The sequence below is a fragment of the Martes martes genome (genome assembly GCF_963455335.1).
Source record: "Martes martes genome assembly, chromosome: 10".
Classification (NCBI taxonomy): Eukaryota; Metazoa; Chordata; class Mammalia; order Carnivora; family Mustelidae; genus Martes; species Martes martes.
Genome location: NC_137898.1, coordinates 5,869,322 through 5,887,185, shown reverse-complemented (window position 1 = coordinate 5,887,185; position 17,864 = coordinate 5,869,322). Strand labels below are relative to the sequence as shown.

General features: G+C 54.3%; 2 protein-coding genes across 2 annotated transcripts; one reads left to right on the top strand and one right to left on the bottom strand.

Moving 5' to 3' along the window:
• Window positions 1-572: 572 nt before the first annotated feature.
• Window positions 573-3,161, bottom strand: CCDC87 (coiled-coil domain containing 87; the record flags this gene model as incomplete). The annotated part of the gene is made up of 1 exon (XM_080815961.1): window positions 573-3,161. The coding sequence occupies one exon, from the start codon at window positions 3,159-3,161 to the stop codon at window positions 573-575; it is 2,589 nt and encodes an 862-aa protein (XP_080672087.1).
• On the top strand, window positions 3,073-14,916 carry CCS (copper chaperone for superoxide dismutase). Its single transcript, XM_080815962.1, has 8 exons — window positions 3,073-3,458; window positions 3,782-3,854; window positions 9,188-9,325; window positions 9,536-9,713; window positions 10,230-10,290; window positions 14,226-14,303; window positions 14,376-14,479; window positions 14,594-14,916. Exons 1-8 carry the CDS (start codon window positions 3,420-3,422, stop codon window positions 14,745-14,747), a joined length of 825 nt encoding a protein of 274 aa, XP_080672088.1. The 5' UTR covers window positions 3,073-3,419; the 3' UTR covers window positions 14,748-14,916.
• Window positions 14,917-17,864: the final 2,948 nt, after the last annotated feature.

Sequence of the window (17,864 nt, the reverse complement as noted above, 5' to 3'; positions counted from 1 at the left end):
TACAAATGTTTAGCTCTACCAACCAGATCCTAGAAGTGGAAGTGACAACTTGGACCCAACCCATTCATCTTACGATGGTCCAGGGGTGGAACAGTTAGGGAATTTGCCTGAGGTTACAAAGCCGGGCTTTAAATCCGCATCTCCCAACTCCAGAGCCCTAGCTCTTAAGCATATCTTGTCCTAGAACCTCTTGATTTGGGACTTTAATCAGCCACTTTAAATGTAGTGCGACAAATGCTAAACTAAGGTGTCCCAAAGGTGAAGGATGGCCTTTGCCTGACATCTCCCGTTACGATGAATTCCAACAGATGGTCTCGGTTTTTTGGATGTGTGAGATTTTGGCTGCAGTGGGCATGAAATAAATGGGAATACTGGGTTTCTGGGCTTGGGGAGTCTTTTATGAGCACTTTACAGTCAAAATAAAGTATTACTCTTGGTCCCTTGGCAGTTGGAAGCACAAGGTTCCCGAATCCTGCACTGCCAGATAATTTGTCTTCTGAAGCAGTCAAGAGGTCTAGAGGATCTGCCGGGTGTTTGGGGGTGAGGGAGGGGTGGGAGGGCCCTCGGCCTTGTCACAGAGTAATGGGAGTATTTCCAGGAGTTATTAAAGGCTGGCTGCCGAGCTTCTTGAACAGCCCTGGCTGGTGGGAGGCCTTCTGACCCTGGGTCAGGTGGCGGACCCGCTGCCGCTGCTGGAGCCAGTAGAGCATCTCCACCTTGTCGTGCTTCATCTTGTCCAGGTATCGCCGCCCCCTGAAGGTCACCGGCTCCCCAAAGACTGACTCAATCTCCTCCAGGAGGGAAGCCAAAGGAGCCTGTAGTACACTGATCTTCCTGTGTAGACGGCTGCGGAATTGACTTTCCTCCAGGAAGCGACTCAGGTCCATGGCAGTCTTTTGGAAGAAGCGGTTGGGGTCAGAGGCTTGTCGCTCAAACCATTCTAGTCTCCCCAGGAACATCTCCCGCAGCTGAATGGGCTTCAGGGCTCGCTCCCAGGCACTCACCAATGAAGGCAGCTGCCTCAGACGGGCGTTGGAGCTGTACTTGATGGCCATGTCTAGCCGGTCCTTGTCGGGGACCTCCAGCATGGACCATAGGCGTTCCAGACGCTTCTGTAGGCTCAGGATTTTGTAGGGTTCTCCCAGGAGGCTGATCTTCTTATTTCCTAGCCTGTGCTCTAGCACTGTGTTCCAATCCCACTCTCCTGGCACAAAGTCTGGCTCTTCATCTTCCAGCAAGGGAGGTGGGTACTGAATCTTTAGGGGCTCTCTGACAGGGGCTTTGGTCTCCACAGGAACCTCCTCTTCATACATTTGGAAGATGACATGGAGGAAATCGGTCTCTTGGTTGGTGAGGTACTTGAAGTAGTCATCCACAGACAAAGTGGTTTTCCACCAGCTCATCCAGGAGACTTTGTTTGACCACTTCTCCCAGCCTTTGCTTGCTTGGAGTGACATGAGGGAGGTTGCCTTGTCAGAGGACTGTACAATGTTTGCTCCCTGGGAATAAAGCCCAGCTAACTTGGGATTGATGACGTGATACTGTTTTTCTTGACGTAGAATGGCTGAGGACAGGAAGGCTGACCAGTCTTTACTGGCTGCAGGCTCGATCAGGGGTCCCTGGTCCAAAGAGAAGTGGTCAAGAGAGACACGGCTCATCAACTCCTTGTAAACCTCCTTGATGTTATTGCCAACAAAGCAATCGATATCCATTTTCTCGATAAGTTTGGGTTCTAATTCACCAGCCAGGTGGTTGTATAGGACTCCGGCCCCATCAACGTGGAAGGAGTCCAGGAAGTTTCTCTCAGACATCTGCACAGCAGCTGCCTGGACCACAGCCTGATTTCTTAGCTTCAAAGTAACAGTCACTGGCTGTGGGTGAAGTGGTAAGGATGTGCGGCACTGGAGGCCCCACTGCCCACTGGCTTCTTCCTCTTCCAGGCTCTTCAACATTCTCTGCAGTTCCTGCATACGATGTGTGGCAGCTGGGCGGCGGGTCAGGGCCCCCAGGAGTGGGGGCAGGCCCGAGTCCAGCGGGGAGTAGTAAGGCCTCTCCAGCTTCATGTTCTTTATCATCTGCTTCAGATCCTCAGCCACCATGTCGCCTGCCAGCTCTGTTTTGCTTTCTGGAACCAGGACCAGTGGGGTTAAGGGGCGAGGGGGGAGTGGAGGAAGGCCCAGCTCGTTTGCTAGCTTCCAGCCTTCCCGCAGAGAGGGCATGGACTGGCCCCTCTGGAGTTGGGAGTAGAGGGGCTGGTGGGAGGAGGGGGAGGGAGCTCTGCTCGTGGGAATCGCGGAGTACTTGGGCGGTGACACAATCTGTGCGGAACTGAAGTTGCTCTCTCTCTTCTTCTGCATGGCGGACAGCCACTGGAGAGGCTTTTTCTTCTTCAGCTGCGGGATGGACTTCAGTTCCTTCACTGGATCCATTTCAGGCTCGCTGAGAAACTCCTGCGGGCGGCTGAGTTGGATGAGGTAGTTTAGGGTGAGGTTGCAGCTTGGTACTTGGGCGAAGCTGGTGCTGTGAAGCCATGGGATAGAGTAAAGCTTGAAAGCCCCACTAGGGCCTACCGGGCGCAGCTTATGCACGCCACCGCGGGCCTGTTCTACCTTCAGCAGGGCGAGGAAGTCAGCGAGCAGGCAACGGTAGACCTCAGGACTGGTAAGAAAGATCGTGCAGTCCCTGGCGAGGCTGGCGGCCAAACGGGTGAGTGTGGCTGATTCAGTGAAGACCCCTCTGCGGGTCGACATGGTCTTCAGCAGGTGCAGGTAGCGTAAGAAGAGCTGCTCGCTGCTGAGCAGTACGTAGGCCTGGAGCCGTTTCCGCAGTCTCTGGTTGTTCAAGTGGCTCAGGCTAGGTTCAGTGGGAGGCTCCTGCCAGCTGCACTTCAGCTCGTCCAGGATGACCTCAGTGAAACGGAGTCGGCTTTCGGTAGGCACGCGCACCGCCAGCCCGCTGCTGGCCAGCCGGTTGGTCACTTGGCTGCACAGCGACGCCACCGTCAGCCGGGAGACCGGCAAAGGCAACAGCATCGGAACCTCCGGCGGCGGAAGGCGCTTCTGAGATTCTGGGCGTGTCGCCTTGCGGGGGAAGAGCGACAGCGGACCCAGCAACCGGTGGTAAAACCGCTGAAGCTCGGGCTCTGGGTTGTAGGGCTCCATCTTTGCGCCGGCGCCGCGGGAGGTCTGGGCCGAGGAGGCCTGGAGGTTCCTAAGGCAACCAGGGGCCGAGGGCCCGAGTGCGCCTGCGTAGCCAGTGCTTTCCGACGCGTGACGTAAGGGGGCGAGCCTGACGTGCGCGCGCTCCAGGAGGCGGGGCAAAGCGTGGCTCCCGAAGCTCCACCTCCCCGCGACGCAGTTAAGGTTTTGCACCTGAGCCGCGGAGTAGTTTAGGGCTTACGGCCGGTGGCTGGGTCCGGGATGGCTTCGGACTCCGGGGACCGCGGGACCGCCTGTACGGTGAGCGTCGAGCCCTCGTGTAGGAGTCTCTCTGGGCAGAGAGCCTCGGGCCCTGGGGTGATTGTTAACGCAGGGAAAGGTTAACGCAGGCACCTGGGGCGGGGCCTGGGGCCTCCGCGGGAAACGGGTGCGAGATTAGCAGGGCCCTTGGCGTTAACGTTGGGGCTTTGGTCTTGGACAGATAACGACTGGCAATGAGGGCCTGAGAAGGGGTCACGTGAGGGCGTTTCCCAGGGCTTCTGGGGTGGTCCTAGGGCAAATAGTGAAACAGTCACGCAAAGGGGTTCCCGAGTCTCATCAACCGGTCCCTGCCGCCCTTGCAGTTGGAGTTCACAGTGCAGATGACCTGTCAGAGCTGCGTGGACGCGGTGCGCACGTCCCTGCGAGGGGTGGCAGGTAAGAGACAGAACAACTTGTGCGGACAGTCCGGAGGCCTCTAGAAGGAGCCGGCAAATCTCTTAGACCAACAACACTATTCCTATTTACACATGTGGAAATTGACACCTAGAGGTGGGAAGGAACGTCCTCAGAGTCGCACGGAGACCCGGAGTCAGAGCCTAGAGTACAGATCTCAAGCCTGCCAGAGCCCTCTAAAGGCTCTGGTGCGTCTTACATCTCAGGTGCCCAGGGAGTGAGGAGCGAGACTGGGCATACATGGGCTCACCTCCAGGGGGTGTTTCCTGGATAGCAAGCAGCTCTTGCTTGCGAAATGGCATAATCTTGACAAAGCCAACAGCAGCCCTGGCCGTGTTCCATCCTAGGCAGCTCCCAATTCTTACGAGCCAGCTAATTGGTCTGGAGGTGACCTTGCACGGTCAGAAACATCTGACCATGGCCCTGGGAACCGCTTGCCTTTGATTCTGTTAAATGTTCATCCAGTCATCCAGGAGGTATGGACCGGACCCTGGGGGCTTTTTAGGGAGAAGAGTTCACAAATGTTTCAGACACAGCCCCTGCCCTCAGGGAATGATGAGCGTCGCTCATGGAAGAGATGAGGTGAGATGGGTTCTAAGCTGGGACAGTGGTGGCCCTTGGCCGGTATAGGGCAGCGGTAGTGAATAAGGGTATGTGATTTCAAATCCCTTTCTTTGCATTCAGATCCCTGCTTTGCCTCTTAGCCGCACGTAGACTTCACGCATGTTACTACATTTGCCTGTTTCTTCTGTGTTTAAATGGGCATGATAATGGAAGCGACCTTGGAGGATTGTCATGAAGAGTTAGTTGGTTAATACCTGTAAAGCACTTTATTTTTTTAAAAGATTTTTTTTTATTTATTTGACAGAGATCACAGGTAGGCAGAGAGGCAGGCAGAGAGAGACAGGGAAGCAGGCTCCCCGCCGAGCAGAGAGCCTGATGTGGGGCTCCATCCCAGGACCCTGAGGTCATGATCTGAGCCGAAGGCAGAGGCTTAACCCACCGAGCCACCCAGGCGCCTCTGTAAAGCACTTAAAAAAAAATCTCTGACATGTAGTGAGAGTGCACTAAATCTTAGAAAATATGAGAGGAAGGGCTTACAGGTGGCAGTCTGATTGGGCAGAGGCATTTGGGGACAGACATTGAAGCAGAGCGAGCGAGAGAGAGAAATGTTTTTAAAAAGATTCTCTTTATTTATTTGACAGAGACAGCATAAGCAGGCTTAGCAGGACGGGGCAGGGGGGAAGCAGGCTCCCCACTGAGCAGGGAACCCAATGCAGGACTCGATCCCAGAACCCTGAGATAATAACCTGAACCGAAGGCGGCCACTTTAACCGACTGAGCCACCCAGCTGCCCCGAGAGAGAGAAATTTGCCCTCTCCAGGAGGCCTGGGAGCTTTGGGGAAGAGGGTTTTGCTCCTCTTGGAGTAAGTGGGAGGAGCTCCCAGCGCAAGGCCCACTTCCTTGAACCCTTATCACGCACCCTAGAGTTCCCTGTGGCCTCATGTTTTCTTTCTTAGTGGGCTTTGAGCAAAGGAAGGGCTGGCTTGGTCGCACTCCGGACCAGCCCTGCTGAATCTTGCTCAGCTGCGGAGCCAGCCTTCTTCTTGGTTCAGGCGTGGTTCAAGAATTCTGGAAGTGCACTGTTACCGGGAGCAGCCCCCTGGGGCCCTCCCACTCAGGAGCAGAGAGTCAACTCTTAGAGGAGACCCAGGACAGGAACCCACCTGTGTGGAAGTCAGTCCGTCAGAAAGTCTTGTCTGCTCTGAATCTAAAATATATTCGGAATTGAGTAGCCTCTCTTTTTCCATTCTTTGGCCTTCACACGAATCCAAGCCACCTTACTTCTCCCTGACCCACATGAGAACCTCATCTTCCGGGCTTTCTCTTGCCTCTGTTGTCCCCTCCGAGAGCTTTTCCATACAGAAGCTCAAGTGATTTTTAAAATTACACCTTAGAGGGGCGCCTCGGTGGCTCAGTGGGTTAAGCCTCTGCCTTTGGCTCAGGTCATGATCTCAGGGTCCTGGGTTCGAGCCCCGCATCAGGCTCTCTGCTCAGCAGGGAGCCTGCTTCTTCCTCTCTCTCTGCCTGCCTCTCTGCCTACTTGTGATCTCTGTCTGTCAAATAAATTAATTAAATAAATAAAATTACACCTTGGATAATATCACTGTCCCGTTCATGGAGGCCTTTAATAACCCTCTGAGTTAGGTAGTAGTAGTATCTCCATTTGCAGATGAAGCAGCTGAACAGAAAACTCAACAGAAAGGTTGAGTAACTTGTCGAAGGCCACACAGCTGGTATGTGGCAGACTCAGGATTTCAACTCCAGAGTCCACTCTCAACCACTGTACACTGTGCCTTCTCCCAGTGGCCTCCCAGTGGCCTCCCAGTGCATTAAAATTGAAATCCACATTCTTTCCTGTTGGGCCTCGCTTGACTGGTCTCCACTTATAGCTCCCTGTTTTATTATTCTCTTTATTCCCAACTTTAGCCACCCTGGCCTTTTTTTCTTCTTGGAACACGTGTCAGTGTTGTTCCTGCCCATGCTGTTCCCTAGCTTGGGAGGCCGTTACCGGACTACATTCAGGCCTTTGCTTAGGGTCTCAGAGAGACGGTCCTTGACCAGCCTCAGTGGCTCGCCCACATTTGTTCCCTAACACCTAGTTCACCGATCACTCCTTTCCCTGTCTGCATCTCTCTCGTGTGTATATTTAACATTTGTATCCCTGCACTGGAACACATGCTATTTCCTGGGGCACAGATGTCGCATGACTTGTTCCCCGCTCGCTTCTACTGGCTGGAACGCAGCCCGTGATGGGTGCTTAGTGTCTGCTTGTTAAATGAGGTGAGCAAACAAAATTTCTCGCACTGTGCACCCTGCTGGGCTCTGGGAGCCTCCGAGGGAGCTGAACCCCACTTTCTGTGGGGCAAGGGGACCAAGCATCAGCTTTGGGGTTGGACAGGCTGCCTTCCGCGCTTTGTGACCTCAAGCCAGTTGGGTCACCCTCTAGCCTCATTTCCTCACCTGCTAGATGAGGGCAGTATCCTTGTCCTGATGTGTGTAAGACAGAGCACAGCTCTTGGCATCCCCTGGAGGCTCAGAGCACAGGAGTTCCCCCATCACCCTCCCTGTACCCCCTTTGTGGCCACGGACATCTGGAGGCATCTCTACGTAGACCCAGAGCTCACAACGCTCGGCAGGCTGCCTGGTGGCACAGGGTAACATTTTGTGCGAAGTGAGGCCCAGTTTGGTAACTTGGAGGGTTTTCTTCTCACAGAATCCCCCTGTACTTGCAGGGGTGGGGCTGCGAGTGTTCCTCTGGAGTCTCCCCAATTCTGCCCCTCCCCCGACAGCGTCACTGCCCCCTTGCCCGTGCCCTGGGGGTTGTTATTCCGGTCTCTGCCTGGTGGTTAATCCAGGCATAGCCTGGCTTCTCCCACAGCCTGTGAGCCCCCCTGGGGACAAGGACCAGTGCGTTCCCTGACCCTGGCCTCCTCCACACCCAGCCCAGCACACATTTGGTGAGAGAATACGGAGGAGGGAACCCAAAGATGAAGGGAATGACAATAGTCCGTGTAGCCTCCGGTTCACAGAGCGCCATCTCAACAGCGTGAATTGACTGATTTAACCTTTGTCTCCTTGGCTGCCCACGGCTCCCCTGGGCTTTACCTTTGGAGCAACAAACACATTTGCCAAGATCAGAGAGAGAGGAGGTGAGAGCAGCGTTATTGTCCCCAGTCCCTCCCCTGTGCACTGGCTAAGGGTTGGAGAGTTCTCTTAAAAGGCTTGGGAGCCCTGAGTATCTGAATGAAAGAGGAGTGCCTTCTCTTCCTTCTCCCGGGTGGCTCGATGGCCCCCGAAGATGAGCAGGTGTCCGAGTCATCCCGCAGTCTCTGCACGCAGGGTGACGACGTTGGGGATTTGGTGGGCAGTTGAAACACACTGACTTTTGAACCTGACCCTTGTGGACCACACAGAGCTCTCGCGCTTACAGAGGATTGTAGTCAGTGCGGCGTGAGTTCCTTGGGGGAAGAGGGAGCTACAGGAGGACAGAGGACAGGGTCCTAACCCAGCCTGCAGGGTGGGGGCTGTTTCAGGGTGAGCAGTGTCCGGATGTGCTCCAGAGCTAGGCGGCCTGAGATGAATTCCACTTCCACAACTTACTACACTGTGCCTTTGAGCAAGGTTCTTAAATCTTTCTGTGCATTAATATTCTCATCTGTGATAAAGGGATAATAGGACCCACCTCGCGGCGCCTGGGTGGCTCAGTGGGTTAAGCCTCTGCCTTCGGCTCAGGTCATGATCCCAGGGTCCTGGGATCGAGCCCTGCCTCGGGCTCTCTGCTTGGCAGGGAGCCTGCTTCCTCCTCTCTCTCTGCCTGCCTCTCTGCCTACTTGTGATCTCTCTCTGTTAAATAAATAAATAAAATCTTAGAAAAAAGAAAATAGGATCCACCTCACAGTGTTACTTGACTGTCTAATGAGCTAATATGGGAAAAGTACAAAAAAGCCCACAGCGCACGTGCAGCAGATGTGAGTTCTCATGATGGTGATGATAGTTACCCCCCCCTTTTTGATGTGCGTAACAGCTTTATTAACATATAATTCAAATATCACAAACTATTCCCATTCTAAGTGTACATTTTAATGGTTTTTAAGATGTTCAGAGTTGTGTGGCCATTACCGTTGTCACTTGTATGTTTCAGCCCCTCGTGAAGGAATCGTGCCCTTCAGCTATCAGCCTCCCATTCCCTGATCCCCTAAGGTTTTCCCTGTTTTGGATGTTCGGTCCATAATGGCATCACCTACCACGTGAGCTTTTGTGGCCGGCACTCACTTAACATGGTATTTTCAAGCCCCTTCCCTGTGGTGGCATTATGAACAATTCCTTCCCTTTTATCTTTTTATGGCTGAGAAATAATGGCTACACGTTTTCTTTATCCCTCCATCTGTTGATGGGCACTTGGGTTCTTTTCACTTTTCGGCTGTCGTGAATCATGGACTGTTTATTGATGGGCCGCTTTTGTAAAAACATCTTAAAATAATTATTTGTGTTTCTTAAGCTGTAAAGCGTGCCTGGCACTTAATAAGGACCAACAATTCTCCTGGGGGTGAGGGGGCCTTATCCCTACTTTATTCCTAAAGATACAGACTCAGAGAGGTTGAGGGCCCGGCACAGTCAGAAGGCGGTTTCCGAGCTTCCAGCCATGGGAAGGTTGGTGACGATGAGTTGGGGAGGGACCTTATTCTCTCTTCCCCGCTCCCAGCACAGGGGTGTCAGCCCTCTGCTACCTTCTCCCCTCTCTCTCCTCCCAGGTGTCCAGAACGTGGAAGTGCAGTTGGAGAACCAGATGGTCCTGGTGCAGACCACGCTGCCCAGCCAAGAGGTGCAGGCCCTTCTGGAAGGCACAGGGCGGCAGGCGGTGCTCAAGGGCATGGGGAGTGGCCTGTTGCGTGAGTAGCCACTCTGGCCCTGGCCTTTGCCTCTCTGGGAGGGAGGTGGCCTGGTGCTGGTAAATACCTAAACCATAGGATTTGGGGGTGTGGGGTTCGAGTGGCTTTGGGGAGGGCGTGAAAGTTATGTGGAGCTCTCTCCCTGCCCTTCCTGGGTCGTGTGGGGCTAGCCGAGGTGGCGAGCCAGCCTGGCTGTCTGGTACCTTGCAGAGAATCTGGGGGCAGCAGTTGCCATTCTGGAGGGCCCTGGTCCTGTGCAAGGGGTGGTGCGCTTCCTGCAGCTGACCCCTGAACGCTGCCTCATCGAGGGGACCATCGATGGCCTGGAGCCTGGGCCGCATGGACTCCACGTCCATCAGTTTGGGGACCTCACGGGGAGCTGCGACAGGTGAGCCATCTGTAGCCTCCCCTGTGGCATCTTTATGCCCCACTCGTGCATCCCCGGCGTGCCAGGGCTGTATGCAGCTACCCGCACACACGTTCACACTTGGTCCTCACCAGAACCGTGAGGCCCGTCCGCCCAGGCCCAGTCTGCGGACGAGGAAATGGAAGCTCCGAGGTTAAATGACAAAGGCCCCGGGGCATGTGAACCGTGGGGCGGGATTTGAACCCACATCTGACCTTAATGCTCCTGTTCGTGGCCACCATATGGCCTCGGGGGGGGGGAAGTGACTCCTGGACACAGCAGGGCAGGTCCCCGTGTCACAGTGTTTGTCGGGCTGTGTGGCAGTTAGTTCTTACGCATCTGTGTCTCCCCTGAAAGCTTCGTGAGGGCAGGACCCACATCAGAGTCTGGCACAGAGTGAGTCTGTCGAGTGAGTGAGTGAAATAAATAGTGCGAGACGGGGATCAGCCGGCCCGGGAGCCAGTGTCTTGCTGCCCAACTGCCCCCTTTTCTTCTTAGCTGTGGGGACCACTTTAACCCTGATGGAGCATCTCACGGGGGCCCTCAGGACTCTGACCGGGTAAGTGTCCGTCCGGGTGAGGCTTAGGCTGCGAGAGGGCCCGAGGCCTCAGGCAAGGCAGGCCGCTCCTGGGGCCTTAGCACACTCTTTTTTGGTGCGGTCCCCTCGCTTTATTTTGTTCATTTAGAAACATCAACCCCCACCAAACATCCATGGTGGAGCCCCCCCACCCACACCCCAGGAGCTCCCAGTCCTGTGAGGGAGACCCTTGAGAGCCCCGTGGCTGCAGGGCAGTGAGGAGATCCTTGCAGGAGCCTGTAGGAGGCCCCGGGAGCCCAGAGTATACGCACCCATCCGCCCTGAGCCCGAGGACCCGGGCAGTGGGAGGGAGCGTCCTGGAGAAGCCGTGTGTGTGGACGTTGACAATCTTACCCGGTGGCGCAGCTCCCTGCCCGAGTTCCATTTTGCCCCAGAGAACTGTTTGCCTCTGGCGGGGCGGCGAGTGGCAGGCCGCCCTGGTTTGGGCTCATCTGCATATGGCGTGTTCTGTTAGTCGCATTTTGCTGTAAGTTAACTCCGTTTTTTCCGGAGGTAAACTTGGGTATTTTTAAATTTTTAATCCAGCACGGAATGTTTCAAACATTCCAAAGTACACAAACTTGTCCCAAGCTCCTGTGCCCTGTGTCCCCATCACCCCACTCTCAACAGTGACCAACTCCTGGCCAGTCCTGGGTCATCTACACCTCCAGGCTTTCTCCGCCATTATTTTGAAAGAAACCAAGACATTATTTCATGTAATTAAGGTGGACTTCCTGTTGTTGTTTTTTTAGATTTGATTTTATTTATTTGACAGAGAGATCACAAGTAGGCAGAGAGGCAGGCAGAGAAAGAGGGGGGAAGCAGGCTCCCTGCTGAGCAGAGAGTCCGATGCGGGGCTCGATCCCAGGACCCTGGGATCATGACCTGAGCCGAAGGCAGAGGTTTTAACCCACTGAGCCACCCAGGCACCCCTAAGGTAGACTTGTTTTTTAATAAGAAACTTGATATTGCCAGAGAGATGGGGAAACCAGTTCTTTTTTTTTTTTTTTTTTAGATTCTATTTATTTATTTGACAGAAAGACACAGTGAGAGACAGAACACAAGCAGGGGGAGTGGGAGAGGAAGAAGCAGGCTCTCTGCTGTGCAGGGAGCCCCATGCAGGGCTCAGCCCCAGGTCCCTGGGATCATGACCTGAGTGAAAGGCAGCCGTTTTAACGACTGAGCCTCCCAGGCGCCCCAAAAACCAGTTCTTGTAGCCATAAGAGCAGACTCACTGTGAAAACAGTCTGTGGTGGTCAAATAAACATTAGTAGAGTCCCACTGGATTCTGGCCTGCTAGGTCCGAGAACTGCAGAAGGCCTGCGTTTTCTTCTTCCTCTTCTTCTTCTTCTTTTTATTTGACATTTAATTATTTAATTATTCGAGAAAGAGCAAGCGCATTGTGGGGGAGGGGCAGAGAGAGAGAGAGAGAGAGAGAGAGAGACTCTCAAGCAGACTCCCTGGTGAGCGCCCAGCCCGATGTGGGGCTCGATCTCGCGACCCTGCAATCGTGAACTGAGCTGAAACCAAGAGGCCGATGCTTAAGGGACTGAAGCACCCAGGCGCCCCCATGGTGCATGTTTCTTACTTTGCGTACCTGATTTTTTGGACAGTTCTGTGGCATTTCAAAGGGTCAGAAGTTTAACTCCGTTCCCCTCCCGCCCTGGGAAGCTAGAGAAGCCGGACGAGTTTTTGTCGGGTCCACCGTGTGGTGCCGTGTTTGCGCTCAGCGTAGCAGCGGGTCCTTGCTGTGCATTGGATGACTCCAGACTTGGGGGTTTAAAACAGCAAGCGTTCATCATCTCAGTTTCTCCGGAGCAGGAACCTGGGTGCAGCTTAGCCGGGGGCCTCTGGCTTAGGGGGACTGTAATCAAGGCGTCGGCCGGGGCTGCCGTCATCTGAAGGCTCATGTTGCTCTTGGCAGGCCTCCTTAGGTCCTCCCTGGCGGTTGGCCAGAGACATCAGTCCTTTGCCACGTGGGCCTTTTGCTAGGGCGGCTCGCAACACAGCAGCTGGGCTTCCCTGAGAGCAGGTGCGTGAGAGAGGGCATCCCAGACTGAGCCAAGCCGTTCTCTTTATGTAACCAAATCTAGCAAGTGACACTAGGTCCAGCCCACTCAGTGGAGGAGCGCACAAGGATATAAGTACGTGGGAAGGTGCATCGCACAGGCTGTTGTCCTCATCGAGCCTTGAGAGGTGCTGCACAGAAATCAAGGCGGTGAAGAACAGAGTGAACTCTCAGGCAAAGCGGAGAAAATGCCATAGGCCGAGGCATGAACCAGCAGGGGGCATTTGGGAACTGGGAGCACCATATCTCTTACAAAGCCGAGATCAGAAGGGTGAGAAACTGCCTTGCCACCTGTGCCTTGGCCTGTTTGGACCGGGCCCCTCTCTGGGTGGGGAATCAGGAGGGGCTGGACCCAGCTGCCCTAGCATCCCCAAGTCCTTGATAGAGGAGGAGGAAGACTTGGGTAACATCTAGCCCGCCAAGGCTACCATGATGCCTGACGAATCCTTTTGGGATTTCTGCATCTGCTTTGGCCAGCTGGAAGTGAATTCAGTGTGGGGATTTACACCAGAGCCTGGTTGTCCCTCTGCCCATCTCCTGACTGATCTCCAAGGGGCCTTCTCTTCTCTTGCCTGTCCCCAGTCCTTCCCCTTCATGCACTGTGCTAGAGGGGTTGCTGCTAAGCACAGTGTAACCATGGCATGCCCCTGCCCACAGCCGTTTTTGGACTCCCCAGTGCCTGAGGGTTCTGTAGGCCCAGCCCACTTGCTGGGTGTGACATTCAAGGCCCTGCGGCCTGGTTCCTCCTTCCCCAAGTGCAGGGGAGGGAGAGGACCATGCTGCTGGGCCATGCCTCTGAGCCGCACTGCCAGGCTGCTCGCCCCTTCAGCCCAGTCCTGAAGATGCTCCTCGAGGCTCGGTATCCCCTCCCCTTCCTTGGTCTTTCTACCCGAAAGGTACCCTGCCCATGCAGGGTAACACAGAGTGCCAGGTGTCAGCAGTGGATGCCTCTCTGGAAAACCGGATAAAGCAGAGGTGGTGCTCCTTGCTGCTTGTCAGCCCTGCCACGCAGTGACATGCTCTGTGACCGTGCGTCTCAGCAAGGTCGTGCGCACCAGCCCACACCGGCAAGGCACCTGCTTCTGCCTAAAGTGCCTGGTTGGAGACGACTTACTTGCACAAATGTGGGTCTCTGTGACTTGTCAGTAGGGTCCGGTCCGCAGAAAACCTCCTCTCTGCCATACTTAGTCTATGTTTCATAATCACCGGTCTGTTCTGTGTCTGTCTCCCCACCACGCTTCGAGTTCCTTGCCTGGGGTGGGGGGGCTGCATGCGTACCCCACCCCCATGCCGGCAGTGTATGTCTGACGTAGGTGGCGCTCAGTCGACGTGTTAGGACATTTTGTGCTACCTTAAAAGGGAGAAGGTAGGCAGAGCCAGCTTCTGGGGGGGGCAGGGCAGGCCGCCCTGCTCCGTGTGTTTCTTTTCTCTGTTGCAGGAGGCTGGGAGTCAGGGAATGGTCCTGGCGGCTTCCTTAACTTAAGCGCAGGGGATTTGTAGACTGCCAAGGGCTTAGAGTCAACGAGAGGTTGGAGAACTGGGCTCGCAAAGCAGTAGCAGCCGGGCTAGTTTCTGAGACTCAGGTGCAGGAGGGGCAACAGCCTTGCAGGGGCCACGGTCTGGTCCAATGGGCAGGACCCCAAGGAAGGCAGTCGCTGTCCGGCGTTTCAGTACCCGGGAGGGAGCGTCCGGTTGCCTGCCTTGTGTCCTCGGCCATCCTGTTATCCCACCAGACTGTACCCAGAGGAGGACATGGGTACTTTTGGGAAGGGGAATCGGATCCTGGGAAGCTAGAAGCTAGCAGCTGTGCCCAACGCACCCCTCTTCTCTCCCCCGGGTCTCATTGCAGCACCGTGGAGACCTGGGGAACGTGCACGCTGATGCTGATGGCCGAGCCAGCTTCAGGATAGAGGACGAGCAGCTGAAGGTAATGGTGGAAAAGGAGGGGGGGATCTCTCCTAACAGGCCCACTGTCTGAGGCTGTTATCTGCCCCCGAAGGTATGGGATGTGATCGGCCGAAGCCTGGTCATCGACGAGGGAGAAGATGACCTGGGCCGGGGTGGCCATCCCTTATCCAAGGTCACGGGGAACTCGGGAGAGAGGTGAGAGATGCCACCCCCAACAGGAGACTCCGCTTGGCCAGTGGTTTATGGTCAAGCCCAGAGGAGCCCAGACCAGTGCCCAGGGCCTACCCCTGACCACACGTTCTTCTTCAGGTTGGCCTGTGGCATCATCGCACGCTCTGCTGGCCTCTTCCAGAACCCCAAGCAGATCTGCTCCTGTGATGGCCTCACCATCTGGGAGGAGCGAGGCCGGCCTATTGCTGGTGAGGGACGGAAGGAGCCAGCCAAGCCGCCTGCCCACCTCTGAGCACGGCCTCAGCCCTGGGGTTGGGGCTCTTCTCCCCGCTGAGCACCGTCCGCTTCCAGAGAGAGGGGAGGGAGGCCCTGCTTACCTGGTCCAGGAGCACTCGGGTACGGGGTGTGAAGGGTCGCTTTGATGTTCCCTTGGCAAATTAAAGTTTTATTTTCCTATAGAACTCTGGAATTTGTCTGTGTCCCAGTGTCCCTTTATGGGCTTGCTGAACACAGTCTGTGTCTCTGGCCTTCACGTGGGGACTACCTCTTGGCTTTGGAGCCAAACAAAACTGGATTCAGATCTACACAGCTACGGAGGGCAGCGTTCCCTTCAGGGTCACAGTGCGGGACCACAGCACGCAGGTTTCTGTCAGACACCCTGCTTTAGTTCCTCCCTGTGCTTGGCCCTGTCGTGCGGGAAGTTGAGAGCTGCAGGTGGCCGGCTTCTCCCTGCCCTGTCAGCTGAGTGTCAGGAGAAGCCTGTCTGCTGAGGAGCGGGAGGAGGCAGAGGCACAGGGAGCTCCTCTGAGCCGTTGGATAATGTCAGACACCCCCGAGCGCCCGCTCCGGGCCTTTCCTGAGGCCTCCTGCTTCCCGACCCGGGGGTCAGGAGTCACTCCTGGATTTCCCCCAGACATCCCCTCCTCCTGCTTTTTAAATTAATTTGGGTTGAGTTGATTTTTTTTCAATTCACAAGTAAGAGACTTTTCGTTAACCTAATAAGCAGAGTGCTCGGCGCAGGACCTGGCTCGCAGGAAGTTAAGGGACCGGTGGCTGTGCTTCTGGGGCCAGACGGGGCCGCTGGGGGCTGCCCCACCGAGCCCTGCTCTCCCAGGGATGGCCGGTATCCAAGGACTAATGTGTGGGGCCAGGGATTCTGGGCGTCCCCACGTATCATTTTGCTCCCCCCCCCCCCACACTCCTAACCCCCCGCTGGACTTTGTCAAGCTTGCTCATCCATGACAAAACTGCTTTTATAACACAGTGGGCTGTCAAAATACAAACTTTGCCCCTTGCCACATCTGCTTGGAACCAGGCAGGTGATTTTCCAGCTCGCTGACCTTGCTGACCTTGCACCTGACTCTGCTCCCATTCCCCAGGCCTTTCCTCTTTCTCCCTCAAGGCTGCCGGCTCTGCGCCCATCCCTAGCCTTTGGAACCTGCTCTCTCTTGCCAAACCTGTGCTGGTTGCTTTCCAGCTCCCCTGATTCCTGGGGACCAAACCCCTTCAAAGTGTGGGACCCAGGCTGTCCTCCCCTGCCCCAGATCATTGCAGGAGCTCCTCATGGACCCTGCCCACAGCCAGCCCCTGACCTCCTCTCACCTTCCTTCTGGAACGACAGCTGGGGTTCACCCTCTTATGGCCAAACCTCTTACCAAACCCTACAACTCTGTTCCCACTTTTAAAGAATCAACATCCCCATTAGCTTTTCTCTCTTTTAAACTCTTAACCATTGGGGTTCCTGGGTGGCTCAGTGGGTTACAGCCTCTGCCTTCAGCTCAGGTCATGGTCTTGGGGTCCTGGGATTGAGCCCCGCATCGGGCTCTCTGCTCAGCGGGGAGCCTGCTTCCCCCCACCCCCCTGCCTGCCTCACTGCCTACTTGTGATCTGTCAAATAAATAAATAAAAATCTTTAAAAAAAAATGAACTCTTTAACTGCGTTGCCTTTTTTTTTTTTAAGATTTCATTTTATTTTTTTAAGATTTATTTATTTGAGAGAGAGCGAGCGAGCAAGCACACGCGGTGGACGGGGAAGGGTAGAGGGAGAAGAAGAAGCAGGCTCCCAGCTGAGCAGAGAGCCCGATGCGGGGCTCGATCCCAGGACCAAGATCGTGACCAGGGCCGAAGGCAGACGCTTAACCAACTGAGCCCACCAGGTGCCCCAAGGTTTTATTTTTAAGTAATCTCTCCACCCAAGGTGGGGTTTGAACTTACAGCCCTGAGGTCAAGAGTCACATGCTCTCTTGACAGAGCCAGGTGCCCTTTAACTGTGTAGTTTTTATTATTTTATTTTTTTTAAGTTTTTTTTTTTTTTTTAAGAGAGCATGATGGGGGGAGGGGCCGAGGGAGAAGCAGATTCCCTGCTGGGCAGGGAGGCCAATGTGGGGCTGGATCCCAGGACCCCAGGATCATGACCTGAGCCGAAGGCAGCCTCTAAACTGACTGAGCCACCCAGGCACCCCTAACCGTGTAGTTTTTAAACTTTGGTTTTAAACCACAGAACACCGTTCAAACACGGTTCTTAAAGGCCCAACCGGGAAGCAAATGTGGAAATTTGGCTAAAGTTCCAAAAAGTCCTGGGGCTCCTGGGAGCACAGTTTGAAAATCTTTGCCAAATTCAGTCATGTTTGTGTTGTGTCTCAGTCTCTACCATGTCCACAAGCCCATTTGTACTATCATTTACCAAATACTTAAGAAAATTTTTTAGCCACTTTTAAACTTAATTAAAAATGAAATTTTAATCATTTTGGCTAACGCCTATTAGTGATTATTAAGTGTTTTCTAAACACTCCATGCAGTATCTCATGTAATCCTCAAGGTGACGACTACACGGTAGCTTCTGTTGCTATTCCGCGTTACAGATGAGCAAACTGAAGCACAGGGTGGTTATGTAACTTGCCCAAAGTCACACAGCTAGTAACACAGCCGCGTCTCAGATCAGACCCATGTGGGCTAGCTCTAGGCCTATACTCTTAACCACTATTGGTTCTCATTGTAAGGTATGGGAAGTAGGATTCATTTGTCATAAACAGAAATTTGCTAGAGAAAGAACATACATACATAGCTACTAAAATAATATTAAACTATTAAAAATAAATACTAAAATAAAAATTAAAATAAAAGTTGTTCATCTGTGAGCCACCCCAAAATTGTGTGTAACTCCAGAGGTTTTACACTGCGTTTCAGGGAACCCAGACACCTTCTTTTGTCCCCGGTTCTCTCTGTCTCCATTTATTACTTTTCCTCCGCCCCAGGTGCTTTTTCAGTGGTCCCCAGCCCCCCCCCCCCGCCCGCCCCTGCCATGCTCATGTCCATGTCTTAGGGACCTCTTGTCTCTCCCTTCCCTCTTCACTCTGGGTTTTGCCCCTTCTGGCGTTCCATTCTCAGTGCTGCTTGGGATTCCACACTG